Source organism: Cervus canadensis, chromosome 4 (assembly GCF_019320065.1).
Source record: "Cervus canadensis isolate Bull #8, Minnesota chromosome 4, ASM1932006v1, whole genome shotgun sequence".
Lineage (NCBI taxonomy): Eukaryota > Metazoa > Chordata > Mammalia > Artiodactyla > Cervidae > Cervus > Cervus canadensis.
Genome location: NC_057389.1, coordinates 82,889,074 through 82,915,652, shown reverse-complemented (window position 1 = coordinate 82,915,652; position 26,579 = coordinate 82,889,074). Strand labels below are relative to the sequence as shown.

General features: G+C 35.4%; 1 protein-coding gene across 2 annotated transcripts in view; it reads right to left on the bottom strand.

Annotated features, from left to right (window-relative positions):
- Positions 1-1,820: 1,820 nt before the first annotated feature.
- ADAMTS19 (ADAM metallopeptidase with thrombospondin type 1 motif 19) overlaps positions 1,821-26,579 on the bottom strand; it is a 261,654-nt gene continuing 236,895 nt past the window's right edge. Inside the window, exons 22-23 of one of the 2 annotated variants that reach the window (XM_043465964.1) lie at positions 5,800-5,977; positions 1,821-3,455 (exon numbers count right to left, since the gene is read on the bottom strand). In XM_043465964.1, the coding sequence (XP_043321899.1) occupies positions 3,304-3,455; positions 5,800-5,977 (330 nt within the window). In that variant the 3' untranslated portion in view covers positions 1,821-3,303. The remainder of the gene's footprint in view (positions 3,456-5,799; positions 5,978-26,579) is intronic. The other variant, XM_043465966.1, reaches the window with a different exon arrangement.

Here is a 26,579-nt window from a genome sequence, read left to right as displayed (position 1 = left end):
GATGAGAATTACTTCTACCAAAGAGGATCTGAAGGATGCAGGAATGATAAATTCATCAATTCATTCTTTCACTCCTTCTGCCTATTGTCCTTACAGAAGATTGATGGGTTTTGGAGAGTTACACCAGATTATCACAAATTTAAACAGATGGGTGAGGGGAAAATTACACAGGAAGAGCAGACATTCTCAATTCTGCCCCTTGATTCTTGAATTCATAATTCATAAATCTAGATAGAAATATCACCATGTATAGGTTGATGAATCAGACCATACATAACACCTCAGAGGAATCAGACCATATATAACATCTCAGAGGCCCCTGAAAATGTTTTCCACTCAGCTGGTGCCAGAACAAAATTAAAAAAAAAAAAAAAAAAAGGAAGGCCGTTGCATCATCCTGTTCGGCCATCTGCTTCAAGGTGATGGTGGACACGGCAGTACCAGAGTTACATGGGCATGAGTCCACTGCCAGCTTCTATTGTGATATGAATTCTCTGAACAGAAACCATACCATACGGAATACCCTAACCATGAACAAGGCCTTTGATAAGTTCATGGATGGTGTTTTGGCAGAAACTTTGCAGGCTGGGCAGGCAAATCCACACTGAGGGGAAGTGGCTATTTCTGTGAGAACAAATCACTGCTTGTTTAGTGATTAAAGTGAACTAATGTAATCTTACTACAATCAAGGCAGTGGGCTAGTCCTGCCATAGAATGGTGACATGTTGGGAAATAATATTTTCTCTGCTATTGTTAGGCTTAGTCCTTGCAATGGCTGTAGCTGGAGGGGGTCTTGGTGAGTGAAAGGTCATGTTACTGAACCCATGCATAATCTCTAGTCCTGCCACTACTGTCTCTGTCCCTGGGCTCATGGGCAAGGACAAAGGCGGCTAATGAAAGAGACTGGCCAGCATACACAGAGCTTGTCAATTTGTCCAACTGATGATCAAGTCCTCCCTCCTGATAGTTCTCTTTGGTGAGCAGCCAAATGGAATGTAAGTTATTCACATACCTTTTCTTCAAAATTTCTTCATCACCAATTTTCAAACCATGCTCCTTCCAAGTCCTTGTCAATCCTGCAAAACATCTGGATTGCAGTAAGATTACATTAGATCACTTTAATCAAACAGGCAGTGGACTATTTTCACAGAAATAGCCACTTACCCTAAATATGGTTGTGTATCGCCAGCCTGCAAAGCTTCTGCAAAATACCATCCATGAACTTACCAAAAGCTTCATTCACTATTAGGGTGTTCCATATGATATATTGTTTCTTTTCAGGGAATTCATATTACAGTAAAAAGTGTGGCAGTGGACTGATGTTCTCTGAAATCTCCAGTATTACCATGTTCCCCATCACCCTGAACAAATGGCCTGATAGAATGATGCAACAATGCCTTTTCTTCCCCAAGAATTCAATTCTGGCATCCGTTGAGTGAAGACATTTTGGAGGTTCTCTAAGACGTTGTGTAGGGCCCAATTCATCGGTCAGTAAATGCTGATATTTCTGCACCAATTAATGGATTCAGGAATCAAGGGATGGATTAAGAATGTTTTCTCTTACTATGTTAAGTTTTCCCTTTCCCATTCCCCTACTATCTTCCATAAGATGTGTTGAAATTGACTGGTTTTATATCTCAGCAATTAAACTAAAGGATACCCATAGTAAGGGACAATCTAGAAACAAACTGTGCCTTATGCAAAAATGAAGATGAAAAGGGAAGTCTTAAGAACTATGAGGATTTTGAGGCTTTATTCTACTTGCAATCTATCAAGTTAGCCTGCCATACTTTCAGGGCAGAAGACATTAAACTCCTGGGTTAGAGACAAAGAACTTTATCACTTACAGCAACACCAGTAGCCAGAGAATCAGCATTTCTTGCACCAGTTCCCTGAGCCCCACTTCCCACAGAATGACATGAAGATGGCCAGGCAGTACCTGCATATTCAGTGAACTGTGTTACAGGAGAGAGACCCCAATTTTAGGAACTTGAAACTTTCATAATGAGAAATAAGCATGTTTGCCCTTTGCTCCAAAAAAGACACTATCTTTACCTTCCAAGGCTGTTCATTACACAAACATCCTTTAGAAGATACTCCAGAACAAAAGCAGACAGTGCCAAGACATGTGGAAATGTGAGAGACTCATGAAGAACTGCCTCCCAACAGGAAGTTTCACATATTTTATTGAAAAATCTAAGAAATCATGTGAATCATGTACAATATTTTCTCACAAGAAAACCTTAAACTGGTTTTTAAACGTTTCACAGAATTGTAAAACTTTTTAATTTTTAAAAAGAAAAACACAATGAAACTACCACAGTATTTTAAGCTTTTAGTTTTTCCTTGTTTGTAGGGAAAAGGCTGAAAAACAGTAAATCTTCTCATTATGATTTGTGAGGCTAAGTACTATACTCTTATAAATCTGCTAAAAAGATACAAGGAAATGGGTGGATCAACACTTTCTTTGTTCAAAATATTTTAAAAAGCTAAAATATAATGACAACAGGTTAAAATAACACACATTTTTGTGGATGTTACCATTTCTATAACGGATTCTCTACACTATATCAACAGTGCAATGGTGATTCAGTGTAAATCATTACAGTGTCTCATTGTTACAATACTTGTGTTCAAGTACATGTTCATGAACATGATCAAAGTCTCCATTCAGACTTTTCTTTTCCATTATTACAATAAGGTTATAATTACAGTAGAATTCTTCCTATGGATATCTCTAAATCTGAACCCAATGCATAATACATTCTCTAAAAACCTGTTCAACACTATGAGGTTTCTTATGCTTACACATCTCCTGCAGATTACAGAAAATGGGCAAATTCTGCATCAGGATACCAAAGGAAAAGAAAGGATATCTCTCCATATATAACTAAACTATTAGGCTAAATTAGTATATATTCTGGATAACTCAATGGTATTGTCAGGGAGAGAGTAGCACCTTAGAGACAGCCCTAAGTTAAAAAAAATTGTTAAAAAATTTTTTTTTAAGTCTAAAGATCTTGGTTGGTTTTTGTTTTTCCCTTTTTATTTTTATCCTGGAAACTGGATCCAACTTATTTATATAAAATTATTTATGAAGCCATATAGTATAAATCAAAATGTTTGTAGAACCAAAGCAAACACCATATTGGATGTTTGGCAGGCAAAAAAAAAAAAAATAAATTAATTAATTTGATTAAATTATATGTAATCTGATAATATTTGGTCTGAAAAACATGCTAGTGTGTGTGTTTATAAATAATGTAATTGCAAAGAGCTGTTAGCCAGCCAGCCTGCTAGAGGTCAACTCCTCTGCTGCAGCTTTTGGGCATAGAAGTCCCTGCACGTCTCACAGCAGCGCTGATACCACCGCATGTCCTGGCAGAGGTTCTTCTCACGTATCACCCGGCAGTACACAGGCCACTGATCTCCCAGGCACTTGAAAGTCAGAGCAGCTGTGGAACAAAACGCAGGGAACTTAATACATGCGGATAAACCAGCTGTCGTGAGCAGAAACAAACAGCAATCATTTAAGCGGGGGGATTTTCTACACTCTTGTTGGCTCACATACATAACCTTCCAGAACATAAAAGACAGACATAAACAAACACGCACACACGCTCTATGATGAAGGAGCACAGTGAGTGAATACTGGTCTTACTCATGAGCTTTTATAGACCATTAAAGATAGATTTCCCAAAGCCAATGAGTGTACTGCAAATGGCTTTTAAGTGTCCATTTCATGACTTTTATTTACGCTTCTTTTGGATTTTTAGTTGAGAAGATTAAAAAGAAAAATGAATGTGTTCAATATGTTCACCATTATGAGAATACAAATTAATAAGTGCTATTGTGGATGAACTTGCAAAGAAATAGCAAAACAAAAATCTGCTTACACTTATTTCACATTCCTTGTTTCCTAGACAGCAGACATGTCTAGCTGTGATATCTAAGAGTCACAATTTCAGGCATCCTTAAAATCAAGGCTGATTAACAAAAGTGACTAAAATTTACAGCAATGAAGTGTTTGAAACAAGCTGTTGGTATAAAAAATTCAGTGAGGTAGATTCGGCCCCAGTTTTTCCAAAGAAATAGTGTGTTCTGGCATGTATAATAAAAGACAGTCTGCTGCAAGTTTCTTTTGCCACTATTCTAATATGATTCATTATTGTACATTTAAAAACCGCAGACTTTCCAACCACTGTGCTTCTATGTTTGGGGATGTCCTTCAAGAAAAAATAAACAGAGAAAATGGAGTTTTAATTTAATTCTTCTTTTAATTCATTATTTTCTGCCACATTTTATGTCAAGAAGGACTCCAAATAATTGTTGGAGAAAGGGATTATGTTGCTTTTGAATACAAGGATTTAGCACATCTGCTCTAGGATTGCTTAACTTCTTAACTAGTTTTAATTCTACTTGAACTGATTATTTCTTAGAAATGTTAATTATTTGGCTTAAAAAGAGAATTTTTATATTTCCATGAAGAACCAAGCTTTTCCATTTGACTGAATCTTATGCTTGGAGAAGTATCTATGACAATTTAGCTCTGAATTTTGGCAATATTATTCTGTATGATTTAACTGATCCCCTGTAGATTATACATACAGATGAAAACTGAAGGTGTCCCCTCCTGGTGACCATACGTTTGTTTTCTATAGCTGTAACTCTATTTATGTTTGTAAACAAGTTAATTTGCATCACTTTTTGAGATCCCACATGTAGGTGATATTATATGATATTTGTTTTTCTTTGTCTCACTTACTTCACTCGGCATGCCAAGAGGGAAAGGGGAGGGGGCAGGATACATCGGGAGACTGGGACTGATGTACACACACTACTGTCTATAAAATAGCCAACTAACAAGGACCTACTGAGAGCACAGGGAACTCTAGTGAGTACTCTGTAATGGCCCACATGGGAAGAGAATATAAAAGAGCGGATATATGTATATGTATGACTGGCTCACTTTGCTGTACTGCAGAAACTAACAACACTGGAAATCAACTATAAAAATGCATTTAAAAAAACAACAGGTAATTTTAAACAAATGAACCCAGTGACATCCAGGCAGCAGCACTATGAAAAGCTCCAAACTGCCACAAAAATAAAGGCTAATGCATTCACGAATACTTTTAGGCAAATACAGGATATATTACTTAAAATACATACTCTACTTCTTGATGATGTATTAGACTGACTGACAGTAACTGAGAATATATGTGAAAGCATTTTACAACATAAAACTATGTAAATCAATGCTAGTACTATTTATTTATATTTAATATTATGTCCTTAAAGGTGAGAAAATCAGTACCTTTTTTTCAGTGGTGTAGATCCATGTACCTGCTCTCCTTGAAAGTGAGTTTTTTTTACTCTTTATCTCTCCAAAGGATAATTTGTACCCAGGATCACAAGGAAGGCTATTAACAATGAAGAGATCCAAGATATACACTAGAGCTTCACCTTTCCACCGACATCACCTTAACTGAGGGTTCTGCCATGGGACTGGTCAGAATCAAAAATATGGTTACATCCTCCAACCCTTTTAAGGCTGAGCTTGAGTGATAATGGCATTTGCATCTCCACAGCCTAGCTCTGAAGGGACAGCTCAGGAATGAAAATAGTTTTCATCTGGACTACATGATCGTTTGGACTATATGGTTGAACAGATCCAATTTAGTCAGAAGCAAACTAATTAGTAGAGATTGATAACTAAGCTTTAAAGTGATACATAAAACAGAAGCCATGATCATTTCTATGTCTGTCAAAATCACTCCCTTTTTTTGATCTGCTTACCCAGCCTGGGTGATGTTATAGTATTTACATTAATCTTCTCATTGCAAGGCTGAAGATGGCATGGTCTGTACGCTGCAGGTTTTTCTGAAGAAAAACATTCATTTCCATGTCTTCCTGTGATCTTATGCATGCATTGAATAACACGAGACTGCATTCCTTTGCCACAGGTAATTGAGCACTAGGAGAGATACAAGGTTTTGTCAACTGTTCTTTTTTGCTGTTTCCTTTTTCTGGGTTGTGAGTCACCTTTTCCTTATATTTGTTAAAATTGAACATGAGCCACAACATCTAGGGTTGATGTAAAACAAGGGTCAGAAACATTGCTGCTCATAAGCTGGACACAGTGCAGTTTAGAACACCTAGCTGACCTAAGGCAGAGCTTTGAGTGATGAAGGACACAGGCAATTAAAGAGAAGATGAAGTTATGCAAACTATTATATGTAGAATGAATAAACAACAAGGTCATACTGTAGAGCATGGGGAACTAGATCCAGTATCCTGTGATAAATCATAATGGAAAAGAATATGAAAGGGAATGTATACATATGTATAACGGAATCACTTTACTGTACAGCAGAAACTAATACAATAGTATAAATCAACTAAACTTCAGTAACATAAAAATGAAAAAAAAACCATGATCTCAGCATATTCTACCTGAAAACTGGTCAATACTTTGATCATCATCTTTTAGATATGCAGGCACAAGTTTTATAATGTCTGCTTCCCTTCATATTTTACCAAGTCATTATTAGGATTCCATTTTCTTCGCAAGAATTTTCTATTTTTCATCTACTATCATCCTGGGTTACAACTCTTTTTATTTTCATCAGCAGAAGCATTCTACACAAACCCTTGTCACCTCAAGTCTGTCTGCTACTGTTCACTTTGTCTTTAGCCTCCAGCCTTCCAGTCAATTACAAATATTAACACAGAATATGTATTCTTCTAAGATTGCTTTATATACATAATCTCCTTGGAAAAACTTCAATTATTGAGTTGCCTGTTGCCTATGAGATAAAGCCCAATATCCTCAAATGTTCAGGCTGGCATTTATCTACCTCCTCAAATTTAATTTTCTACCTCTCTGCTTTAGGAATCATTTGCTCTATAAAGCACTAATCATGTCCATGCACTTTCTGCTCCCAAAACTAGAACCGTGTTCCTAGAAGGATTCCTTTCCAGATGCCTGGCCACTTTTCAAATCACAATCTCAAATCCACTACCTTCACGAAAGTGTTCCACAATTATCCCAGCTACTCATGCATATTTATGCAACATTTATGGTTTAAGACCATTTACCTATCTATCTGCGGCTATCCCTTAGAATCACTTGGAAAAAAAATCTTTTTAACTATAGATTTTAAAGCCTAGAATTTCTAAGGCAGGAAACAGATGGAGTCTGGGAATATACATTTTTAAAAAAAAAGTACCTAGGTGATTTTGCTGCACAGCCTGAGTTTGGAAAACACTGGTCAATAGTATGTATTCTACATTTGATGTAGCCCAGTTTGTATTATTTCTTATCTCTGATAATATCTTTTCATGCATCTAGTGTGTCTCTAGGTAAATTCTTGAAATTAAGCTCATTGTCATATCACTTTCAGTAATAAAACTTACATATCATGTAAAAATAGCTAAGAATAACACAGTAACAATTGTATGTGCATGCCATTTATGCATCTACTTTATAGATAACTGATCTTTCTAAATTTTATTCTATAAATACTTCTACATAAAACCTTCTTTGCATCTGATGAATTCTTAGCTTTATACAAATAGCAGATTAAAGAACAACTTGGATATTACATCCTTCTGAATCTGATTTTTTTTCCTCATTAGCTTCTACAGGACCTAAATGCTTCTAGTTTAGTTTCAGCTTTATTATAATTTAAAAGCTATTATAAGAGGAGTTACTGTTTACCTGGTCCACGTCCTTTGGAAGATTCTTAATATTATTCAGTAGATATATGATACAGACACCATGCTTCTTGGTAATATTTTCAGGAAAACTCAAAATAATTAAACTGAAAACTTCTAAGTGGTTAAGTTTATGTGGAAATATATCATTCTAGTGTCTGCTCCTAAAATTTTTGTAGATCTTGAAAGTAATCACAATATTGGAGACATGAAAAGAACAACAGAAGTTTTATAATAGATGAACTCATTTTGATGTAATAGAGAAGGTTCTCAATCATATCAAGAAGTCTAGTAATTAATCATAGACTATTACCAACCCTTTCAATTAATCTTATATTAACTCCAAAGGACAAGTGTAAACCAAAGTAACGTCATTTTTTTCAGGATCACAAAGTAACTATATATACACGATAACTTAGAATACACAATTTTAGTAGATAATGGTTGAAGAGTGCCTTCCATAAATTATTTTTTAGAAAATTAAGAGAAAAAAGTTCATTTAATTGAAATGACATCATTTCTGCCTTTGAAACTAATGGAATAAGCTTTATTATGAAATTAGCCTAACAGCTTTAGAATATAATTTTTATTAGAATACTTCAATAATAAAAACATCAAGATTTTACTAATAATCATATTCTTTATAAAATATATGTGGTAAAATTTTATTACAAATGTATGAAAAATAAACAGATATATTTGAAATTCCAAAGTATCTTCTAAGCTATTTCTACTTTATTATAGAAGGTACTACTAAATAATTGGATATTTTCTCAAATCAGATCACTATGATTAAAGACAGACAAATATCAAAAGGAAAAGTCATTATAATTTTGGCTTGAAATGAGGAGACCAGGGCTCTAATACTGTCTCTAGAATCTAATGTACCTGGGACTTAGTTTTCCTTTTCATTATGTAAGGCACTGTAGTAGATCACAGCTACACTTTCAGGTCTAAGTTACTATGAAAGGTAACATTCCAAATAATTTATTATTAAAAGTTACTGCAGTCAGGCAATTTTTAAGCAGTGACACTACATAACACTAAAGACTGCAAATTCATTATCTAATTATTCACTGTACTATCCAACATTGGTATGATAGCAGTCCCACGAAATAATGTCTCAAAATTATATTTTGCTTGAATGTCTCAGAATATTCAATTGTTTATTGGCTTTTCAAATATTTACTGTTCACCCACCATGTTCAGGATTCTGTGCAGAAGCTAAAAACAGCAGAAATGATTAATACTATGAAGCTGGTGCTTATTTAGGATCTATTATATGCCAGGCACTGTGTCAGAGGTTACATTTAATATCTCATATGAAGCGCATAAGCACTATTATTACTCCTTTTACACAAAGGAGAAAATAGAGGCTCAAATAAGTGAAGCAAAGTGCCCACAGTTTCACAGCTAAGAAGCGGTGGTACTGGAGTTTGAAGTAATATGTACTAAAGTCAAAGATGGGACGTGTAGTACTACTTGATACTAGAAGATTGCCAATATTTCTCTTTATGTTAACAGTTAGAAATATTTCTTCTTTCTCTATCCTGTGGAATAACCTCTTATCCTAATTAGAAGGCCTTTTTTTTGGAGTTGTGTTACTATAACACAGGCTGTGTGGTATGAGATAAACTCTTTTGCCATAAGGACAATTAAGTAAAATGCTTTATATTTAGACAGAGTGATCATAGAACTTAACATCCAAATCAGAGCACTTAAGAAAGAAGTTGCTGATAACTATTCGTGGACTATGGGCATAAAAAGGGATGGTCCTGGGTAATCTGGGATACACTGTTACACTATCTATAGATGACTTACTGACAGACATTAGTATTAGATGTATGTATTAGATGGTAAATGGACACATGAAATACCTATTGTAATCCAGTCATTATCTAATATGCTTTTATACATAATATCTTGGTTAATCTTGCTCATAAACCTAATATCCGACCGTTTGCAACCCCACAGGTTGTAGCCCGCCAGGCTCCCCTGTTCATGGGATTCTCCAGGCAAGGCTGCACTGGAGCAGGTTGCATGCCCTCCTCCAGAGGATCTTCCTGACCTTGGAATAGAATCTGCATCTCCTGTGGCTTCTGCACTCCAGGTGGAATCTTCTGCTGCTGAGCCAACGGGGGAGCCCATTTTCATTCACTCAATCAACAGATATTTAGTGAACACTCTATGATGTGTCAAATACTCTTTTGGATACCAGGAAATAATAGTAAACAAAACAGACAAAAATTTGTGCCTTCAATCAGTTTACACTCTAATAGTGGGGAGCAAGAAGGTCAAGAATTAAAATACATTGTATATCAGATATTGAAAAGTGCTACAGAAAAATTAAAGCTGGGAAGGAAGACTTGGAAAATTTGGGCTATGGGGTTTAGCAATTCAAATGCGATGATCAGGGAAGGACTAATGGAGAAAGTAACAAAGACATACTCCATGTGAAGGAGAAACAAACCTCAAATACAATCTTCTGTTTCCAAATACAGTGTTCCTTCCATTGTGCTTTTACAGATCTTGGATCAATTTCAATGAATTTCTCTTTCCATTTTTCTTCCTTCCTTCTCTCCTTGCTCTCTCCCTCCCTCCCTCCTTTCAATCTTTTTTCTAATACATTTTAAACTTCTTCACATATGTACTAGGTTAAAATATTAGAGACAAAGCAGCACTCTATACATCCACTGAATGCCAAAATGCTAAAATGTCAAAATCAATTTGCCAGCAACTGGTAAAAAAAAAAAAAGAAAAACACAGGGTGTACCAGATAAGTTGCCATTGATCTTTCTTTTACAAGGAATGTTTCCTGACTAAAGTTATTTAAAAAGAGAGACTTGTACTGTCTGACAAATAGTCTGTTCCCCAAACAGTTTTAATATTGCCCTGAAGGACCTTTGAAACTAAGCACCTCATGAATCAATTCCATGAATTAGAAGTCTTTAATTCTAAACAGGAAACACAATCTTGATGTACTAGGTTTACTACAGTAAAAAAGGGAAACAGTAATCTTTAGAACAAACTGAAATAGCAAGGCACAAGAAAAAATGATGCTGGTAATCGCCCTTTTCCACCTAAAGTATCTGAAAACAAAATTTGTTTTGACTTAATGTATTCATCATTTCAATCTCCCTGAGAAAATGATGACATTTCCTGCACTGGAGCATTATCTTTAGATAAGATCATTATAGATTTCTCTGATCTAGGACATTTAGTGACAATATTTAAGATTGTATTAAATTATATCTACATTAGTTTTCATGTCAAACATTAAATATGACAAAGGAAACTTCCTCAATAATTCAAAGTTGGAACTATTAAAATGATTAGAGAAATAGTTTAACGAATGAGAACCATGAATACAAATGGTAGCAAATTAGCAAGAAGACTATATTCTCTCTTAAAATAAGATCTCTGGAGAAGGGAATGGCTATGCACTTCAGTTCAGTCACTCAATCGTGTCAGACTCTGCAGCCCCATGGACTGCAGCACGCCAGGCCTCCCTGTCCATTGCCAACTCCCGGAGTTTATGCAAATTCATGTCCATTGAGTCGATGATGCCATTCAGCCATCTCATCCTCTATCATCCCCTTCTTCTCCTGCTTTCAATCTTTCCCAGCATCAGGGTCTTTTCAAATGAGGCAGTTCTTTGCATCTGGTAGCCAAAGTATTGGAGTTTCAGCTTCAACATCAGTCCTTTCAATGAACACTCAGGACTGATTTCCTTTAGGGTGGACTGGTTAGATCTCCTTGCTGTCCAAGGGAATCTCAAGAGTCTTCTCCAACACCATACTTCAAAAGCATCAATTATTTGGCACTCAGCTTTCTTTATAGACCAACCCTCACATCCATACATGACTACTGGAAAAACCATAGCTTTGACTAGATGGACGTTTGTTGGCAAAGTAATGTTTCTGCTTTTTAATATGCTGTCTAGGTTGGTCAAAACTTTCCTTCCATAGAGCAAGCGTCTTTTAATTTCATGGCTGCAGTCACCATCTGCAGTGATTTTGGAGCCCAAAAATATAAAGTCTGTCACTGTTTCCACTGTTTCCCCATCTATTTGCCATGAAGTGATGGGACCGGATGCCATGATCTTAGTTTTCTGAACGTTGAATTTTAAGCCAACTTTTTCACTCTCCTCTTTCATTTTCATCAAGAGGCTCTTTAGTTCTTCGCTTTCTCCCATAAGGGTTGTGTCATCTGCATATCTGAGGTTACTGATATTTCTCCCAGCAATCTTGATTCCAGCTTGTGCTTCATCCAGCCCAGAGTTTCTCATGATGTACTCTGCATATAAGTTAAATAAGCAGGGTGACAATGTACAGCCTTGACGTACTCCTTTCCCCATTTGGAACCAGTCTCACTCCAGTATTATCGCCTGGAAAATCGGATGCACAGTGGAGGCTGGGAGGCCTACAGTCCCTGGGGTTGCCAAGAGTCGGATGTGACTGAGTGACTAACACTTTCACTTAATGTATTATAGACCCTTAAAACTATTTACATTATTTAAAACTTTCTTTTTGTCATTGTTACTCACACAGTAAGAGCTAACTAACTTTATTTTACCTAAGAAAATTTCATCTGAATAAATTAACTGAAAAGGAAATATTTGGGGAAGAATAAGCAATATCCAAGCTGATGGAAGGGTACAGTGGATGCTTACCTAACTCAGATGTTTATCATATTCCAAAAATGGCCAACAAGGGTCTGGTGATCAAGATGTAAACTCTTGGAAAGTTATACTTACTAAGTTAGATGCTAGCCCTGAATGGGCAGGGTTTGCCGATAAAAGCAGGTTAAGATGCTAGCATGATCTGGCAACTTTGTGGTCTGTGAATAAATGTAAGTAAATGACAGACATAGAAAAAAATGTAGGAAACAAAACAAACTCAAAAAATTCTTAACAAATTCTCAACTGAGGCATTGTTCTAAAAAAAAAAGGGTTGAAATGAACTCTGCATAGCCAGGAAGTCCATCTCAAGGACCAGCCACAGTGTGGAATTCTTTCTTCCACCAAAGATGCATGAGCTTCCACCACAGCTCAAATATTGTAGTAAGCTCAAATTTTAGTAAGAGACTGACCATGGACATTTCACTCCTAACAGTATTATTTATAGCATTGATAGTGCTGCTAAGATCTTGGTTTAATACTTGGAAAAATATGTAAACACCTTATACTAGGTGTTTAGGGAAAGGCCATTTATCCTGAGACATTTTATTGATGTTATAATTTCACTATGCCGAGTGTGCTATAAAATAACTGTGGCCTAATGAAATTTTTTTTCAAGCCTAATCTGATGCACTGAGGATAAATAGCTCTTATGCAGCATATTGGTATAAATACATTTTGGTGGATCAAATAAACATATAAGGAATGAGTATACTCTGTTACTAAATTTTTATTATATTATATAGAAATATTCATTTCATGATGGCTTTGAGTATGCTTATCAAGAATATATATCTTTAAAAATAATCTACATATATCGTTCCCCCAAATTTCTATGAATACTACAATGCTTAGAGGCATAAATCCACTAACTACTAGTGAATAAAAGCAAACACGCTCTGTAATACACTGACATGAGTAAAACGTGACTGCACAGGCGCTGATAAATAGGTATCTACAAGTTTATAAAGTGTCAAAATGAGGGACAAAAACAGTGAACATGATTTTAGGAGGTTCTCAAAGCTTATCCATAGTACCATTTGAATCTACTTTTGTAAAGTGCAAAATTATCTGTCATTGAAAGTTCATGAATCATGTAGGAATATCCATAAGGGCTCATGATATAATCTATCTGGTATGTATCTGCCAAATTCACCAAAGAACAGTGTCCTTTTGTCTAAGGAGTAACCTACGTGCTTCTGAACAACTTAATTTCACTTAAAAACCCTTTATGAATGGGATATCTATAATTATCTCTTAATTACTCTTCTATATAGAGAAGAGACACTCATTATTTCTACTGATCTCTGATTTTTGCACTGCTTCTGTGCTCCATGGGTTCTAGGATCAAGTAGATATATTCTGCATATGTGACTTTCAGTTACAAAAGATTTCCCTATCTAGTCTTCAGTATTGGGGTCCTATGGTAAAATACCAAACGTTAAAGTTACTGGTTAAATATTAGTTTCCACCTTTCCTTTCAGGACTTCAGACTGGGCACACAGACAATGCTCAGTGCTAGTTTTACTCTGAATATTTAGATAACCTACATTAGGGAACCAATCAGGACACTATGGTGTAAGTAAATTTGTACACTTAGGTTAAATAATCAACTTGTTTGCCTGTTAATCTGTGCATGTTAAATTCTAAAGTTAGTGTAAAACTCTTCAACCTGCTGAGTCCCATAAAATATTCTTTTAAACATTATACCAAAGAGGCAGGAACCCAGAAATAAAAACACTACTGTACAGTATTTATTTGGAGTTTTATTGGATAACAAATATAACTAGTCTACTTTTAAATTCCTTGAAAAAAATCCCCAAATTTCAGGACATTTAGGGGTTAAAAATAATAATTCTCACACTTGGCCAGCACAGAGATTACCCGAGATTCCTTCCTTCTAGACTGTGCCAAAGATATATATTCTGGAGAGAATGTGTATTCTCCAGGCCAACAGCTAAGGAAGGCTCTGTAATGCTTTACTCATTTCCAGCTGGCCTCTGTAAGAAATAGGAATTCCTAAATTAAGAGAAAATTGTCACTGGCAGACAGAACTTTTTTTTAACCAATATAATAGACAATCTTCTAGAACCTGATATAATTTGTAATGATAAGTGCCAATCTCTAACAAGGTTAACAGCATTGACTTGGATAATTTGTCTTTGGGAATAAATGGATTATTCCAAAGTAGTTTTAACGAGAGTGAAGTAGCATTCACAGTGGAGTGTGGACCTCGTAAGGAAACTAAATGATGACTTCTACTGGAAATTATTAGCACAGCATTCCTATTCATTTATGTATATGTTTGGCAGTTCCATCTTTAAACTTTTTAATAAAGTGAGTGTGAAACAAGCATACTAAGGAACAAAAGTTAGCTTTGTTTTTTAAGATTTGCAATTTATTTTGGTCAGTGTTGCAACATCTTTAAACATAGTTCATCTGCTTTATTTAACACATGGATATTTGGGATTGAATCTATTCCTAGAGGTCAGACATTGAGGATTTTTTGCATATGTGTTTAATTAATTCATCGCTTGGTTCTACAGTTCAACTATTTTTGTCTCTTTCATGAAAATGTTTGCATAGAGTTACTGCAAATCAAGGAAATGTGTGTGGCAAAAATCAAGCAGATTGCTTATGAATGATTAGCAGAGAACTGAATGTGTTATGAAAGGTCATAATAATTGCCCCAATCATTTTTTATATCAAAGTATATACACTGATCATCACAATGATGGAATTAAAACAAGGTGTTTTGCATTAAGAAGCAATTAATAAATACAAAGTCTTGGGCACATTTGCAGTTCTATCAGTGCTGAGCCTATGAATCACAGGATGTTGCAGGGGTGAAAAAAGACCAGCAGTACGTTTCTATTTTATCACTATCATCCCAGGGAAACATCTTCCCACCAGAGACAGTTGTTTGGAAAGACAGTGATTGAATTTCCTTTTCCAATTAAATACTTTCCAGGTCCAGTATAACAACCCTAAGTAAAAAATGGATCAGATCCTCTGTGGCCATGTTAGAGTAAGTGTGTGTTTTTTATTTTGTTTTAGTAAATGAAATCTTGATTTAAAATAGTACAGAGTACATTACATAGCAACCTTTAACTTATTCCAACCTGAAATATACCAAGTATTCCCCAGTTCACAGAGAAAATTCTTAACTGTGCTTTGCTTCTATCTGCTGCCTTTCTTCAAGGTTAGATCATCGCTCTCCAGCCTTTCGCCAGGTATTGACACATGAATTCCAGTCAATGCAAAACAGGTCTGCCAGCTTCCTTGAAGCTCAACCTGAAGCATTCTTTAGGCTTAAATAGCATGTTACTCAAATATGACTGGATTTAATTTTTTTATTAAAAAAAATCACATTTTTAAGTAGTTTGATATACCATACAGAAAAAGGTCAAGGGAGTTGCATGTTTACATAAAATTATATTGATTACTTTAATATTTCTGGAGAAAGACAAGCTAGTTACTAATTTTTCCTAGTAAAATATATGAAGCATTGTAATTGTTATAGAACTAGAGTCAGAAAAATAGATCAGAAGAAAAGAAATACAATGCTTAGATGTATCATACATTTTTTACTTACTCAATGAAGAAGTTTAAGCAGTCATTTGTTCAAGTAAAAATCACTGCTTGTCATGCTATGGTATGTTCGTTAAGAGAAATGTGTGAAAGGGCTTAAAGGGTTAAGACAATGAAATAGCAACAATGTAAGGCAATAAATAATTGAGAAAATCAATCTAGTTGATAAGTGCAAAACACATTTTGTTATTTATTGGGGAAATGAGGTACTTGAGGTAGTCCTTAAAGGACTTGGAATGGTTGGAAAAAAAAATACATTCTAGTGATAAAGTGTATATACAAAGACGTGGAGATTGTAAAAGTACAAACTGCTCAGGTCTGAGCTTACTGGACATACTGAATTAACGAGAATAAAGAGATGATTCTCAATAGGAAGGTTAAGATCAGCATATAGAAAGCTTTGAACATCAGAGCGAGTACGTGAAAGTGAAAGTTTCAGTCGCTCAGTTGTGTCCGACTCTTTGTGACTTCATGGACTGTAGACTACCAGGCTCCTCTGTCCACGGGATTTTCCAGGCAAGAGTACTGGAGTGGATTGCCATTTCCTTCTCCAGAGGGTCTTCCCAACTCAGGGATCGAACCCAGGTCTCCCACATTGTATGCAGATGCTTTATCATGTGAGCCAACAGGGACGTCCTTAGTTGACAGTAAAGTCCTTTAGTTGACAGTAAAGCCAATGCCAATTCTCTGAAACTGTTAGAACCATTGGTTAAAGTGGTGAAGCCGTCCCTATGAATGAATGAATCTGTAAGAGGGCAGTCTGGGGGTACAGAAGCACATTAGAAGTTGTTAACTCTACTCATGGTGAAAATTTTTATTAAAAGGCCTTTATTTTTTTAATAAAAGTATTTATTAAAAGGGAGTGAAGAGCAACACCCTACTTGTGAATAGAACAGAAAGTGTGAAGGATACCTTCTGCATGTGTGTTGGGGAAGACGGCATTGACATTTTTCAAGAAAAAGAAAACTGGGAGTGGGATATATTTCAAGGAAACAAAATGAAGACCTTTGTTTTGAGGAAATATTAGAATGCCACTGGCACAGTCCTATAGCAGCTAATGTTTGAGAATAAAGAACTAGTGTCCCCTCAAGTCCCTCTGAGCTTCGATTTCACTGAACATTCTTAAGCATACTTTCCTTCTTGTTTCTCATGACTTTTCCTCCTGTTTCTGTGAATACCCCTTTTTCAGTCCCTTTTACTAACAGTTGCTTCTTTTCTCACATGCCTTTAAAGAAAGCAGTTTTTCATGGCTGCCACTTTTCTTCTTCATCTACGCTCTCTCTTTGGGCCCACTTATACTTCAAGATTTAAACACTGCCTACACGTTGGTGATTCCAAAATGTATGTTCCATCCCATCCCTTTCCTCTGATCTATCTACTAGATAACAGCATTCAATTCTCTTATGGGTGCATGAAATATAGTCCAAATAGAATTCACAATCTTTCCCCTCCAACTTGATTCATCTCTAGGATTTCCTATCTCATGTGAATGTGGGATTCCTTTTAAACACATGAACCCGTCCTTCCTTTTCACCTCACACAGAAGATCAACCCTGCTTCTGTTCATTTTAACCTCATAACAGTTTCTCAAAGCCAACCATTTTCCCTATCTCTACTGACACTACAATATGAATGGTCACCATTTATTTAGTCACTATGTAACTGATACTTTGCTAATAACTCTTCATAAATTATTTCATCTGGCTTCAGTAATTTACTGACCAGAAAATTCAGAATTCAAACCCAGGGCTGTCTGATTCCATACACCAAGTTGTCTGACCAATTACCTAATTCACCAAATCCTCTCCCCTTCATAGAAATTATATAATATTCACTTAGCATCTGTCTATATTTATGACATCAATCATTTTTGAGACTGCAGCATGAAAAATGTAACTATTAAGAAAGAATTTTAATTTCTGACAGAAACCGTTAACCAGTTTATAAAATGAAAGGTAATTTATGGAGATGGGGGGTAGAATTTAAAGTACAGAAGGCCCTTTCCTTCAATGGAATTCAAATAAATTGTTCTTTGTATATCTGTGTAGAGAAATGTTAATATGTACAAAAACAAGACATGTAAATAACTTTAGTTTACCCTATGTAACTCTTCTACATAATATTTACTATTTAGTAGTAGGTCTTAGAGAAATTTTCACATCATTATGTATGTACAAATACACTTTTAAAAATGACAGTATTCCACTGTGTATAGTATTATGAGTCATATAACTAGTTAATGGATGGGTGGGTTATTTTCTTTTTTTTTTTTTTTCAAGAGTTTGTTGTTGCAAACAAGACCGCAATGAGCATCTTCATAAATATAGTGAGTAAGCTATGTGAGAATGTCTGTAAGAAAATTCTATGACAATGGACCTGTTGAGTCTAAGAATGTGTACATTTCAAAATAAGATTTTTTTCACTTATCAAAATGATGAAAAATTTGAAAATATCCAATTTTAGAAGCAGTATGAGAAAACGTATGTGGAGACAACTGGGCAGAATTTAGTAGAAACTGCTTCCTCTGTACGGCAGACCCAGACTATCTCCCAGCCCACTCCTCTCATGTTGCCTTTCCAAGCCCTGAAGCTGTGTGTGTGTTTATTTTTTAAACAAGTTTGTTAGTTTTAGTTCTTCTATATGGACTCATATATATTCTATACATAGTAAATAAAGTTATAAAGTATGTATTTTTATAATTCATTCTGCTATTTGTGCTTTGTCTCCTAAGGTGTTTGAGTAACTCAAAAATGTTTTTCCTTTGACTGTACACATCACTGACATAAAAGATGATGAAACACAGCCCAAAGAGAATTCATAGTTCTTCCCCTCCAACTTGGTTCATCTCTAGGATTTCCTGTCTCATAACATAGAACCACTATACAAGTTTTTCAGACCAGAAAACGATTACTTTTACTTGCACAGAGCATTCTGAAATGCAGGGAGACGTTCAGTTGCTTTGGCGCATTTTGCAGATGTGGGGATTGAGGTCGGGGGCCCAGGACCTGCTCTGCTGCAGAGACGACAGCTGCAGGTTGTGCATTGTAGCTGCACTGAGGCTGGAGAGCCGGGTTAACTTGAAGCAGAGCAGGGACTTGTTTGTCAAGACAATTTCCCCCTTCATCACGTTATGCATCCATCTGATGACTTTCTGGACTTCCCAGGTGGTGCTACTGGTAAAGAACCCACCTGCCAATGCAGGAGATGCAGGAGACGTGGGTTCGATCCCTGGGTTGGAAAGATCCCCTGGAGGGGGAAATGACAACCCACTCCAGTATTCTTGCCTGGAGAATTCTAAAGACAGAGGAGCCTGGTGGGCTACAGTCCATGGGTCACAAAGAGTCACACATGAGTGAAGTGACTTAGCATGATGCCTTTCTAACTAGCTGATCATTTGCATATTTTTCCTTGCATTGTATCCATGTCCTTCCCTAGGTGTCCTGGTGATCTGGTTATATCTATCTCTGGATATCCTTTGGTAGTTGATGAACATATACTTTCCTAAATCTAACTAAAAAACAATCAGTGCTAAAACTGCTGACTTTAATTTTATACAGCCATCAAATTTCATTGTATTTTTATGTGAAACTCTACCCTGCCCCACCTATTGAAGTTCAATGTCCCCAAAATGAGCTTTGGCATGCTCCATACTCCACCCCTATAAAGGACATCAAGAATAATTTTTAACTCAATGACATATATTTACTGAATTACTTCTGGGTATGGTTTAGAAGGTCAAATTATAGATGTCCTGGTATGCAGCACAAAAGAACTGACAGCATTATTTTAAGACTCTAGTGACTTTTCAAGGATCTATTAAGAAGACAGTATTTTTAAGCCCTGTGGATTTAAAAAAAAATATTTCTCCCTATTTTCCAATCCAAAAGATGTTAAAAAATGTTCTTATACCTGAATTTATAACATAATTATACATATATACGCAAGTATAATATTGACAATGAACATATACATAGAGACACTCTTTGAATCTCTTTAAATTATGCATTTTCACAATATATGTGCTTCATTCTTTTTAAGCTAATATATTTCTGCTATGTTTAATTATACCAGCCAAATGCATTTGACTACACTGAATAATTGGGAATATTTTGGAAACTCAATTTTTAAAAATATGTTTGGGGCAATAGACAAGACTCTGAGGAGATTTTAAATATAAAAATGATAACAATGCAAAAATGTCCCATTCTCTGTGAGTGCAAAGAGACAGAGACAGAACAATTTGATAGCCAACAGTTCAGGGATTTGGGGCATGGTTTAGAAGATGGCTATCTTTTTCAGATAGAAAGGTAAGTACCAAGTTGGGTAAATGCTTGGTGGATGTATCTAAACAAAATAATATAGGAGAAGCATCTTATATGTCACTGAGGAATTTCTTCAGTATGAACAGCACTCAGAGATAAGTGCATTTTTAAAGTAAATTTTCCTATAATGTAAAATATCTCTTCTTTAGGATATTGTGGGATAGGTTTTCTCAATGTCTATATGCTTAAAATTAAGCCCATAGTCTTTGATTTCTTTAATTCACTGACTGAGTTAACAATTATAGAACTCAGGATCATAGATTCAGAGGCATTCCTGGTGGCTCAACTGGTGAAGAGCTGCCTGCCAATGCAGGAGACACAAGAGATGCAGGTTAGATCCCTGGGCCAGGAAGATCCCCTGGAGGAGGGCATGGCAATCCATTCTAGCATTCTTGCCTGGAAAATTCCATGGACAGAGGGGCCTGGAAGGCTACCGTCCATGGGTCACATAGAGTCGGACATGACTGAGTACATGCACACAGATGATAGATTCATATTTGTTAATTGTGCAGCTGCTCAAATTTTCCTATCTTATGAGATTATCTATAAACATAAAAATGATAAGCAATTATCTTCTCCAAATATCAACAGACTTGTAGATATAATTAGAAAATAATACTAAATAGAAATGCTAATCCATCTCAAGAACAGTTTTCTGTATTACAGACTATTTCAGTTTGGTTTCAATCTACAAATTTTCTCATGGTAGAAAAAATATTTACAAAGCTAGATTTTGAAATTTAATCTATTGTAAGCTTTTCTAAAGTGTTTTATACTAAATAACAAACTAGCTACATACTCTGTAAAGGTGATTCTTGGTAAAAAAAGAAAAGAAAAGTGAAATACCAGAGTCTCTCTTAGGGCTTCCCTGATAGCTCAGCTGGTAAAGAATCTGCCTGCAATGCAGGAGACTCTGGTTCTATTTCTGGGTCAGGAAGTTCCCCTGGAGAAAGGATAGACTACCCACTCCAATATTCTGGCCTGGAGAATTCCATGAATGCTATAGTCCATGGGGTTGCAAAGACTCGGAACTGACTGAGTGACTTTCACTTCACATAGTCTCTCTATGAGATCTGCCATGTACAGAAGAATGCTAAAGGATCTGAAAATTCTTTGAGCATAGATTATTTGATTCTTTAATGACAGTATTTCTCTCACATGGAGACCACATCCCAATGAATGAGTTTCCCATGGAACATAATTCTGGAAATGCAAGAATTCATAAATTAATATGAATTTAGTCTTATAAAATGATGACATTCAGGTCTTTGGTAAATAATAATTTTACTAATCAATCTACTTAACAATATATTTTCTCCATCTAGCAGTTCTCATTTTATTAATTCCTTTTATTCTCTAGTTTCAGAATATACTTAACATTTCTATTTTTACATTCTAGTAGGATATTTAATTTATTTACTGTTACTGCTAATAATTTCTTTAAATTTGAAAGGGAAATCCCTTTAACAAGTGATTGAGCTTACTTCTACTAACCTGTAACAACCCACTTAGTTTAGCTGTATTAAAACCAGCGATCTAGACATATATTCATTTGAATTCTGGAACATTCTGTAAGTTGATTGAGTTGGGGTGGGGTATATGAAGCACTGCATCAGTCCATCTATGTAGGAATCCATAGTCAAAATGTTCTATCCTAGCCACTGGGTAACAAGAACTTATTCTTCAAATTTTGGATCTGGGTTTTCTTTCTTTTTTGGGGGGGTTCCTTCTCTTTTAATGTAGTAACACTAGGCTGTAGAGATGCATGATTAAAAATGTGGTATCATTTAGTAATTTGTTTTAGGATATTCTTGATTGCTCTGATCAAGTTTTAAGTTTCTTTCATTGATTCCTAAGTTGCCTTCAGTGAAATGTCCTATGTTATTATTCATAATTTCCTACAAATGGCGGTAAGTCACAATTACCACTGTCAATTGGAGTGACAAGCTTCTATATAGAAAGCTGAAGGCAAATCAGCAGGCCAAGAACCTATGAGATCTGGGAACAGGCAATCCCTCTCTCTAAGAGTCCACTGTAACAAACAGCAAGAAATAAAAGAATGTTTTTCCAGGGACATGTGAAATGGTGCAAACCACCAAGCCACTTATTTATACTGACTGCTGATCAATCTGGATAAAGTGCCTGTTATGAATTGCTTTCACTTAATAATTATGCAGTACGAGACTACTTTAAGGTTATACACCTTGATTACCCAAAGAGCATTACTCAGAGTACTGGCAAGATTTACATGATAATTTAAGTCTCTTTCTGAACTTCTTTTAAAAAATTAGATAGGTAATGACACAGGAAATGGCATAGTTATAACTTCCCATAGTTATTACCGAGTCCTAGGACAATATGATACACCAGGTGGATTTTAATGGTATTTGAAGCATATGTATTAAGAAAATTATTCTGACTAAAAATAATCCAGATATATTCAAGTCTTTCACAGTTATACAAATAAATTATCAAACAATCAATATGATTTGAGTTTTAGTTACAACATTTTTCAGAGAAAATGCAAAAAATCATCATAAAATGCCATTTTGAGACTGCTTTAGAAAATCTTTACTATGAGAATGATCTCAAAATAAGTAGAATTCCTATTAATGTAAATGTTATTTTCTAAAGTATTTATTTATTTGGTTGCTCCAGGTCTTAATTGTGGCATGTGGAATCTTTAGTTGTAGCAAACGGGATCTAGTTCCCTGACCAGGAATCAAACCCGGGCCCCCCTGCACTGGGGGCATGGAGTCTTAGCCACTGGACCACCAGGGAAGTCCCAACGTAAATGTTATTTTTATAGTTAGAAAGCAGGTATTAGTTAGATGTAATTCCCCTATTCATTAGAAAAAATGATCTTCGTTTTTAGATTCTTCTTCTATTCAAATGAATATACTGAATACAACTGTGGTTTCCTTTTGCAGTTAAGTTAAAAATAACTCACCATACTACAAGCTTAAATATTTACTACTTCTAAACAAAGCTATACCATATTACCTATATAATTAAATCAATCAGAATGATTTCTTGTGCTTCCACTGCATTATTTTCAATTATATATAATTACAAAAGACACAATCTCTTACCCAAAAATCTATTAATCATGTCATAATTTGGAATGTGGCCAAATCTAGTCACTTTCTGGAATTTTAAAGGGCTATATTAAGTTTAAATTGTACAGTATGTATGGAATCCCAGAATAAGCCACAATTATGTGCAGTTCCAAGGTGTTTTGTTTGGTCTTTAAAGTTCACTTGAATAAGTATAAACCATTTCTTAATACCGCACAGAAAAATTTACTCTATAAAAGCTTGATGAAGGACCAAACTCTGTATAGAAAGTAGATAAAATAATACTCTTTTATTTGCTCCTCTATTGGCCTCCAATAATGAAAATAAGAAGTTTCAGAATTTCAAGTAAAGGCAGAAAGACCAAATTCAGCCAGAAAATATAGCATTTCATTAAGCATAAGAGACTACATTATTTTTTTCAAGTCAGTGTTCTATGCTTAGGACAGTTTAAATGAGTAAATACAGATTTATAATGCCAGGAAACAGATGGGTCATGTTTTGCTTTCCCAGGAAAGACCCTAAGGCCGAATATATATCAGAATGTGGCATACGATTATTTCAACAGTTAACTCAAGCCAGAGCAAAGCAACCAGATTGTTTTTGCCTTATTTTTGCCAACTTTCTAGTCTCAATGAAATAAACATTAGCAATGTTTAATAAAGGCCGTATTACATCTACTTAGAAATCAGAGTTAACAATTATATAGGATATATATTTTTCTTTGGGTATATCTGGATCTACATTGTTTTCCTCCCAGCAGAGCAATTTCTCCCACTGTGTATACAAAATCATAAAATTGTAAATGCCAGAAATTATACAGGCTGATACAAATGCTGTGAACACAGTTTGAGACATAAGCCATATTCTTAGTAACCTTCCATTTAGCCAATATTACCTTGGCTCAACAGTGGTCAGAGGCTTTCAGACAGTGGAAAAATCCGAGAACATATACATATTTTACTGAATTGCTAATGATTCATCAATACTATTGAGGGAGAAGCAGGATTTCAGAGCTTAGACCTTATGGAGAGTCCACTGAATAAACCTGATTAAAGGCAACCCAGGGTTTAATTTTAAGTCCATTCAGATTTATCAAGTGTTTAAAAATATTAGTAGAATTTGAATGAAACTGACAGATTAACTGACTTCAGAGAACAGAAATTGACCCATAATTGCACACATCTTGTTGTTATTCCGATTCCAGGAACACAGCTGATAAGAATAAGAGATCTATGTGTTTCCTCTGTCCATGAATGCTTTAATCACCAAAACTTAATAATCAGAGCACCATTCTTTTTTTTTTTTGGTAATTATTTTGGGATGGTCTTCATTTGAACATGAAAGTGATACATTAAGGGTAAAACAAGAGGGGAGAAATCAATAAAGCTTGCATGGAGCCACTGGCTTTAATTTGTGCGTGCTGTTTGAAACTGTTGAGACTAAAAAAATAAAAGCAAGCAAACAGCTTCAAAGGAAAGAACAGATAGTCATAAAAAGAAAAGAAAATACAGTATAACTGGATCTTCTACATAAGCAAACAAACTGCAAAAAACAAAGGTTAAAAGTCACTGAGCAAAAATGAATGTTTATTAGATCTATCCATTACTTTCTTTACTCAAAAAGGCTATTCCAGCTAGGTAGCAATGGAGTAACATAACAAAGATGAATTTAAACTAATTCAATACAAGCCTATTGAAAACTGCTGTTTGGTTGCTAAGTTATGTCTGACTCTTTTGCCATCTCACGGACTGTCTCATGCCAGGCTCCTCTGTCTGTGGGATTCTTCCGGCTAGAATACTGGACTGGGTTGCCATTTTCTCCTCCAGGGGATCTTCCCTACCCAGGGATGGAACCCCCATTTCCTGCAGTGGCAGGCAGGTTCTTTACCACTGAGCCATCAGGGAAGTCCTACATAGCATGTAAACTGTGGCAAAATTGAAAAAAATTTTTTTTCAGGCTTAGCACAAATCAATGTTTTCTATGATCTCCCCAGTTAATTATGATTTTGCTTAAGATTTGACCAGAGGCCACAAAACAGGCACATTTATTAATCAATTGCAATAGTATTTGTCATGTAAATAAGATTTGCTAGCCTTATTTCCATATGCAGCAATGTGGGAGTTTAGCGTTCTGGGTCACAAATTATAATATCTGGACCTTCTATTTTTTGTAACAATAGTTTTGCTTTTCGTAGCTAACTAGGGATTAACATTTATCACTTAGAATATTTCTATTAATGAAGTTGGAAGAATATTTCTCATTTATTCAAGTCATTTTAAAACTTTTTCTTAGAGCAGAATTATTTCATTTTGGGAAAACATCTAGAATTTTGCTAGCCAAAATGAACAAATGCAAGGTTTCTACAACTGGTAGGGAGCAATAAGTGATCCTCCTTACACTCCCGCAAGGAGTACATTCATTTCCTCAACCTAGTTTAAACTTTCAGTGTCAAATAAGGTGTTAATATAAAAATGGATTGAAAATAACGGTGTTGTCTATTTTCCTTATTTCACTCTTAAGGAATCAGACACAGAAGCAGTCAATGAGGGAGTCCTACCTGTACCCCATGTTCTTGACTTGCAAGCCATGTCTTTCCCCACCACTCTATTTGTCTCTTAGAAGTGGGAACTCTAAAGCCTGAACATGAAATAAATTATTTATGGTCAATCTAGAATTCTCTTTTGTCTAAAATTTGCTTACTCTGAAGTGTGAAGTTTCCTTATATGGTTCACCAACTAAAAGCTACATGGATTGGGTTCTTTCCTAATTCTGTAGTCAGGGACTGATTTACATTGTTGACAAATGTACCTTGTAGAGTCTCAATGTTCAAAGATGTGGAAACAGTGAGAACTCATAGGCAAAGTTAATATACAAACTTTCACTGGAGAATAAAGGCATGAAAAATCATAAGAAAATAGATTTTAAATGTCATGGATTTCTTTTTGAGTAATACTAAGGAGGCTCACTAACCAAAGAAAGTTGTACAATGTCCAGAATATCTTTTAGGTTTATTCATGAATAGCTATCACTTGCCCCTCCATGCCATGGCAGGCACCATATTTTTTTCATTTGTAATACAACAGGGAATTTATAAGAGTAGATTTATTATGTCTATTGTAAGCCTTAGAACATTAGATTCCATAACAGGTTCAATATAGCAAGGCACAAGGGATCATCTGACTAACTTCTAAA